Genomic DNA, 8079 nt, shown 5'->3' on the forward strand with positions numbered 1-8079 from the left:
ATGCGGATAATGCAGAGACATACAAACTTCGAACATTACTCACATTACTCTTCGGAAATAATTCTATATCGATAACGCGCACAATATTCAAAGAATATTAAGTGGATCAGCTCCAATTATTAAGTTTCTTACCATTAATCATTATACGAGAAAAGGATGCAACTGTGGAATATACAAGACAAGGGCATATGAATTGGAATGGATGGAAAAGTGAGAGAAAATATTGAAAAAGTGAGATTTTCGTCGTCTACAGCAAACGTCAGTGAAATTTAGCCATAAATTTGCTTAAGTTGGTGTACTCACTCATACAATTAAAACTGCTCAACCGTCTTTACACTGTTTTATAAACACTATTGTTTGTATGTATGGCCAAGCTGAAAAACATCTGAAGGAAATTTATGTCTAAATTTAACTGACCTGACGTCGACTGTAATTATTAAACACTAGACGACAAGAGCGATGGAACAATGAGAAATAATATTTCACAGACGGCAATCATGATCGAGTTTCTCAAACCTTTTTATCGAGGTATTTTACAGTCGATTAAACAGTCTGTATCAAGATGTGATTATGGCCTGTAAGCCAAAAAATAGAAGAAGAAGAGAGAAACGAAGAAAGGGAGAAACTTTGTTTAAAGGACTCTACGAAATACTTTCAATAGCAGCTTAGAGAGCAAAGAATAAATATTATGCATCATAATCATAATCCAACTAGTCAAAATAAACATTTGGACGTAGTTTCATACCATTTTTTATGTGTCGATGTACAGTTCAACCCCAACCCCCTCTCCGAGCTGATGCATAATGATAGTCTTACCACACAGAGACATATAAAAACGATTACGGCAGAGGATAAAAAGATGACACTATATAATTCTTTAATTGGCCAATATCTCTTTGTTCCTTTAGGTTTTGAAACGCTAGGTCCATGGGGTCCTCATGCAAAGCAATTTGTTTCCGAATTAGGCGAGAGAATCTCGAATGTCACTAACGAGAAGAGAGCTACGCTTTTCCTTCGGCAGAAACTATCCATAGACATTCAACGTGGAAATCCAGCTTCTGTGCTTGGAACATTGCCGTCAACCCAAGCATTGGACGAGGTTTATTATCTTCTTTCGAATGAGAATAAAAATCGATAGTTAATGTTTTCCCCTGATCTCCTGAATCAGGCCAATTTCCATGGTTCTGCATAAATAGAGTAGGGTAATTTTTGTTAAGAATAGTTGCCACTCCATGGGTGGAATTTGTGTCATATACAGATACAAATTTAGGAATAATTTTAACAAATGTTGAATAAAATCCTTTTTCATGTGTCGGAGCCGAAAATGAGGGAGTTTCGAGATTTTTCTCGGGTTTTCGACCCCTTACATGAAAATTTTTTTGAGTATCTGTTTTGGACGTTTGATTTTAGGCAATTTCGCGAGTTGTAGCCCGAACGAAGTGAGTATCTGTCCAAAACAGATACACAATAGTTATTTTATTATTATTATTACTCACTTCGTTCGGGCTACAACAAGCGAAATTGCCTAAAAACAATCGTCCAAAACAGATACTCAAAAAAATTTTCATGTAAGGGGTCGAAAACCTGAGAAAAATATCGAAACTCCCTCATTTTCGGCCCCGACACATGAAAATAACTATTTATGCCAAATACTGCGAAAGTTTGTATTTTCGGTCCTCAAATGGTGACCGAAAGTAAAAAAATTCAGGCCTTGGGCCGAAAGTAAATGTCACTGTCATCATTTTACTTTCGCCCCGTGGGCTTGCGTATTTGCGGACCGAAAGTAAATGTCACTGTCATCATTTTACTTTCGGTCCTCATGTGTCTCGAAAACACATGTTCACTTGATTGAAAGTACGCATTGAGTGTAGTGTTGTGTTGACGATAGCCAAATGTTTTGTGAGCAAGTGAATGTATGTTTACAGTAATTTCATTAGTTAAATTGTTTTTATTTTTATACCAGGGGGCTGCCGCCCCCTGGACCCCCGCGCTTTTCGGCATTTTGGTGTTTCTACAGCAAATTTTGTTGATAACTCAACAGTTTCATTAAATTTATGTTTTGTTTCGGACCGAAAATACAAATCTTACGCAGTATTTGGCATAAAAAATAGTATGCATCACTCGGGGCAAAAGTTTGCGGCGCGGGCTGCAAACTTCACACGTTTGATTTTTTTTTACTTTCGCTCCTTGTTATGCAAAATACTATTATATTACAGTTGCCATGCATGTGAGACGCAATATGTATACAACATAAAAAAAACGATTACTGGCTAGGGATGCCGATAACCTAGTAAATATGAAATACCCAAATTGTTCCAATAGGCAACCTCCTCCTTAAAAGAGAAGACAATAGAATTTAAGGAGTGTGTATGGCGATTAATGCTAGTTTCTTCAGTGGATTGTTCGGATTTAGGAGAGTTTTGTCGTTGTTTCAAACAACCACGACTCCTATAAAATTCTTCCCAACCCTCATTTTCTCATGGTGATCGAACGACATCTTCCTTTTGAAAGCAAAAACGTAAAGTTCGAAATGGTTCGGATGCGATTGTCAAAGTCAAAACTTTGTAACATTTAAAAAAGTCGGAGATAGGAAAACGTGCGCCCGTGTGTTCAATAGGTTTTTCTACCTGCAAAATTTAAACGATTCACAAACTTGAATTAAACCGACCGAAATAATGTCGGATTTAGGTCTTAAGGACTTTTCACAATTAGTTAGTGGTGCAGCAATTCTATTATCATTCTTCGCTGGCTACAAATACGGATTACGAAATGTGTCATCAACTGAGACCAAACAAACATCATCGAAGAAAAATGAACCCGAATTTGCAACGAATGAAGGTTTGAGAGTAAGTTACTCGAATGCCACCCGATAATTCCCATAGTAAATATAATCAAAATCTTAGCAATTTCGCGACAATGGTGACTGTAAGATGCTACTCATTGTACGAAACGATCTGAAAATGGGCAAGGGGAAAATAGCAGCTCAATGCGGTTCGTACAAAAAATCAATGAATGTTTCGTGCGGAGTCGACTGTCTAATCATTTGTTTACAGGTCATGCTGCAGTCGGTGCCTACGAAACAGCAATTAAACGATATCCTAGCCTTGTTAGACACTGGCAATTAAATGGTTGTCCGAAAATTGCCGTGAAATGCGAGAGTAAAGCGGAAATCATCGAACTACGCAATAAAGCACAGGCAAAGGACTTTAACACCTGCATGATTCGTGATGCTGGACGAACTCAAGTAGAACCAAACACGATAACAGTGTTGGCCATCGGGCCCGCTCAAAGTGATGCGTTGGATCAAATTACACGGCACCTGAAGTTGTTATGAGTCGGTGGACTTCACGAATTGTCTGAATAAAAGAGCGAGCGAACCAGGGTGATGTTTCGATTCAAAACACTGTCAAAACGAACCATAGTGTAACGGGTGCCTCTCACGAAGTTCCTTCATTACAATTATCTGTGCAGGAAATATCTAAGAGAAACAAAGCGGATCTAACTTTCGACAAGTGATTTATCTAATTTCATTCGAATTAATCGATATTCGTCGCAATTGAAAATGCAAATATTTTGTGTTCGAGTTAATGAATTTTCCCAGAAATTCCATCGAAAATTGTGAAGGTTTTAGGGAATTTCTTCTAATTTTCTCCGATTTACCATCACAATTGACTGAAAGGGATTCTTTTGAAAAACAGCCTACCGAAATCGGGCGTGTTTTCTAGTGGAACTTTTTATAGGCACCTAGAAAGGACTTCGACCCTAGAAGCCAAAACCACTTTCAAAAAAATTCTTCGAAGCTTTTGTGACTGGTGAAAGGTGATCAAAAACCGAAAACTTGCACTTTTCTTACCAAAATTTCTCCGGGTACACGAGCCGTACAGGGTCGTGTGGGGTGTCATTAGAAAGGTAATCACATGTACTATTGAGCCGAATAGCAACTCATTGAAATTAAAATTAATCCACACTGAAATATGTGCAGTTGAAGTTTTCAACAGAAAACTTGCACTTTTCTTACCAATATTTCTCTAGTTACACGAGCCGTACATGGTGGTGTAAGGTAACATTTGAAAGGTAATTTTATGTGCTTTTGGGCCAAATGGGGTTTTATGGGGTTTGGATGCACATGCGATGAAATATGGGCACTTAAACATTTCAACTTCCCATATTTCATCGCATATGCATCCAAACCCCATAAGACCCTATTTGGCCCAAAAGCACATAAAATTACCTTTCAAATGATACCCCACACCACCATGTACGGCTCGTGTAACTGGAGAAATATTGGTAAGAAAAGTGCAAGTTTTCGGTTGAAAACTTCGACTGCACATATTTCAGTGCGGATTAATTTTAAAACCAATGAGTCTCTATTCGGCTCAATAGTACATGTGATTACCTTTCTAATGACACCACACACGACCATGTACGGCTCGTGTACCCGGAGAAATTTTGGTAAGAAAAGTGCTAGTTTTCGATTTTTGATCACCTTTCACCAGTCACAAAAGCTTCGAAGAATTTTTTTGAAAGTGGTTTTGGGTTCTAGGGTCGAAGTCCTTTCTAGGCACATATAAAAAAGTCCACTGGAAAATACGTCCGATTTCGGTAGGCTGTTTTTCAAAAGTATCCGTCATGTAATTTCAATTTTCAAAAAAATACAACGAAGGTTCCGTTTAAGGTGAATTCTTAGATCAGAAATGAAATGCCGTAGTTGCATGTTGTTATAACGTATGCATTCAAGTTGTTCCTGAACCTATTTTTCAGAACTTGCTACGATGTCGGTACCGATATCGAATTCAAATTTTTTGTCTTTTGTTGTCTTGTTGGTTGGATTCAAAATCATTCCAATGGATCCTAGACGGAGATGTAGAGAGATGTGAAGGGATGAAAATTCACATCTCCGCACATCTTAGATCTCACTTATTGGTTTGGAAAGGTATCAATAAACGTTGGTCCTCCTGACTGTTAGAATACATGAACACATTCGAACGAAAATTAGTTTACTGGCCGTTACCCAACCCCATATTGGAGAAAACCGAGAAGGTAACGTTTAAAAATGACATCCTGGGTTGACTGTTCGTTTGTTTATAAGAATGCCGAATTGCAGAAAATGTTGTTCGTTTGGTTCTTAAGGATTATGTTTGGAAGTTTTCCATGTTAATGCAGATGTAACCTTTGACGGAAAAGAAAACTACTTTCAACATCTAGATCTGAAAATTTTCCATCAGACACAAACACGGCATAGTAAAATAAACCAGTCAGTAGCGGTTAATTTTTGAAATGTCAAATAAGGTACCTGACACATTGTATGAAAATGAACACTGACATACATTTTATTCGCAAAAAATAAGGACACTAGATAATTCATGTCCCTAGTCAAATCAAGCGCTCCTGCCTGGTTTACTTTACTCTGCCGTTAGAACTCTAAGAACTGGCTGCCATAAAGATAGTAAATTTAGCGCCTTGGTACTCATTACTTGTTCAATGTGAAATTACTGTGTGCTTTCTTGTGAAGGAACCGGTGGAAAAACAGAAGATGGACAGTTCTATACTGTCCAAGGGCCACCGGATTTCTGACTGAGGCCGAAACAGCCCTCTGTTAAGAGATTTGCTTTTCTAGAAATCCGTGTATCTGCGTTTAGTTTAAATTTGTTAGGCATTTCAGGTACAGAAGAAGAAAGAAGGAAAGTGTTGTTTGCAATTAAACCATCAATATTATTCTTATGAGAATGTCACTTTACTCTACCATGGTCACAAATGTCTGAATGGAACATAGTATGTTATGTACAATATACCTGCAGGAAAATTCGCTTACTCACGTGTAGGAAGGTTGTATCGAAAGCCGAAAGCGAAGGATAAAGTCCCCAGACTGAATAAGCAAATTTTCCCGCAGGAACGTACATACACGGAAAAAATTTTTTAAGGCTAAGGTAACATTGTCTATTGAGCTATATGTACATTTACAAGATAGATGAGAATGATGCCCTGCTCAGCTGAATATAAATGCATTTTAGTTGCATGTCTATACTGCTACGTTACACATCTGTACTTATCTCGCTTCAAAAAAAATGTTCAGCTGTGCTGAAAATAATTTTTTGGGTGTATCACATTTTACATATTGGCGCCCGATAAGCACTTCTTCACAGTCACAAACAGTGATGTAAAGTTTACCGCTCGTTGGCACGAAGAAAAGAATAATTAATCGAGTCGACTTCATTGAGAGCTTTGCAGAAATGAGTGTATTATATGGGGGTATGGACGGACATGTAGCCGAAACAATTTTTTCTTAATTGAAAATTTCAATGAATGACGCTAGTGAATTCGTTATTCCACCATTTTCAATTTTATCGATCGTTGGAGATGCGTCGACTTTGAGCCACTTAGCGGTGTTAGAACGTTGCTAGGTATTACTTATGTAAAGATAAGTAATCGGTTCGCGTTTATGTGAAAGTACAACTTGGCGAAATTTTTTTGATTCTCTTCAAAAGACTCCTGAAGCGATGCAAGTCACTTCAATCCACGCAAATAGTGGCGAATTCGGTGAGCTTTTCTGTCTTTTGTTGGTGTGTCAGTTCGTTTTTTCTTGATTTTGTATGGAAATGAAGAGACTTCTTTTTTAAGAAAGTTTTATCAATTTCTGTCTTCATTTCCATACAAAATCTAACATAGGCGAATGTGCCACAAATTGCATGGATTTAGTGAATGTTTTTGTGATTTTCAATTCTGAAAAAGTGTCGAAAAAATTCCGAAATTTCGTTTAAGACAATGCTAAAGTGAAGTCTAAATTTATGCGAAAAATGATATAATTTCGATGAAAACTCCGTGTCCACGTCCTTTCTGGAAAAAGTGGGACTATCGTTTTGTGTCAAAAGTTGTTGGCTTTTTTCAGTAACAATGATAAATGTCTGTGTTGTGTTCTTCTATTTGACTAAAGGGTAAGTCTGATGTTTAGGAGTAAAAAATTCGAGAACTCTAATCACTAAAATAAAATCTAGGGTATTATGTGATTTTCCTCGTGGGCTTACCCTCATTTTCAATAACAAATTGACAATTAAGAGGTTCCGAGCGTACGCTGAAATTGTAGCATACATTTCTGCGTTTCGAAATTTTTGATCGTTGATATCTTTTTACGAGAGCCCCTTTTAAAAAATGTACGACCACATATTCGAGTAAAAATATGTCAGCTTTGAATAAAAAATAAAATTGTCTGTGAAAGTTTCATGTGCGTTGAGAAAACTGTACCGATGCCCCAAATTTGCATCAAAGGTACACTTTTCTCAAAGCACATGGAACTTTCACAGACAATTTTATTTTTTATTCAAAGCTGACATATTTTTACTCGAAAATGTGGTCGTACATTTTTTAAAAGGGGCTCTCGTAAAAAGATATCAACGATCAAAAATTTCGAAACGCAGAAATGTAGGCTACAATTTCAGCCTACGCTCGGAAGCTCTTAAAACTGTTCACTTCAATAACTCAGTAATGTGTGTAAGGTGTTAAATGGAATATGTCTACAAAATACAATTTTTGACGAAATGAAATACCCATACTAGAACAATATTTAATTCATTTTACGAAAAGTGACTAAAAAATCGAATAATAAAGTGGACGTCCGAATTTTATTTTTTTCTCCAATTTTTGGTCACAATTTGTCCGATTTTGATAAACCCCCCCTATCATGTATTAAGGTCTGGGAATTTTTGTGAATGTAAGTTATTTCAGATCCTTGAGTTCTTTAAGTCTTGTAAGTCCCGTTGAATTAAAAGTTAAGATTAATGAAACGAGATAACGAGAATTATAAAATCGTCCTCATAAGTGTATTGAGTGTATTTCCATCAGCGCATATGGACAATGATAAATTTAAGAGCTGCCGGTTATCTGGATAAATTTACAATATCCTCGAGACTAGTTGACAGAATAAATTTATCAGCGCCGACGGGAATTGAGCTATTATAAATCCAAACTTTACCCGTAAATATTAAATACTTTGGTTATAAAATGTAGAAAACTTGCTGCATACCACCGACAATTACAGACCATTTAGGTATGCGTTGTGTGGTACCACTCTAATCAGTCGAATCG

The 8079-nt window shown here is 36.9% G+C and overlaps 1 protein-coding gene across 1 annotated transcript; it reads left to right on the forward strand.

Moving 5' to 3' along the window:
* Positions 1-2555: 2555 nt before the first annotated feature.
* Positions 2556-3382, forward strand: LOC119069909 (probable peptidyl-tRNA hydrolase 2). Its single transcript, XM_037174115.1, has 3 exons — positions 2556-2846; positions 2904-2991; positions 3054-3382. The coding sequence occupies exons 1-3, from the start codon at positions 2676-2678 to the stop codon at positions 3332-3334; spliced, it is 540 nt and encodes a 179-aa protein (XP_037030010.1). The 5' UTR covers positions 2556-2675; the 3' UTR covers positions 3335-3382.
* The last annotated feature ends 4697 nt before the right edge of the window (positions 3383-8079 follow it).

The sequence above is a fragment of the Bradysia coprophila genome (assembly GCF_014529535.1).
Source record: "Bradysia coprophila strain Holo2 chromosome X unlocalized genomic scaffold, BU_Bcop_v1 contig_416, whole genome shotgun sequence".
In the NCBI taxonomy this organism is placed as follows: domain Eukaryota; kingdom Metazoa; phylum Arthropoda; class Insecta; order Diptera; family Sciaridae; genus Bradysia; species Bradysia coprophila.

What these genes read in the sequence shown, in the direction of transcription:
- LOC119069909 (XM_037174115.1), top strand. Translation starts at nt 2,676, where the DNA reads ATGTCGGATTTAGGTCTTAAGGACTTTTCACAATTAGTTAGTGGTGCA. An exon ending in CAACGAATGAAGGTTTGAGA is followed by an intron (nt 2,847 to 2,903) that starts GTAAGTTACTCG and finishes TCAAAATCTTAG; the next exon opens with CAATTTCGCGACAATGGTGA. An exon ending in GAAAATAGCAGCTCAATGCG is followed by an intron (nt 2,992 to 3,053) that starts GTTCGTACAAAA and finishes ATTTGTTTACAG; the next exon opens with GTCATGCTGCAGTCGGTGCC.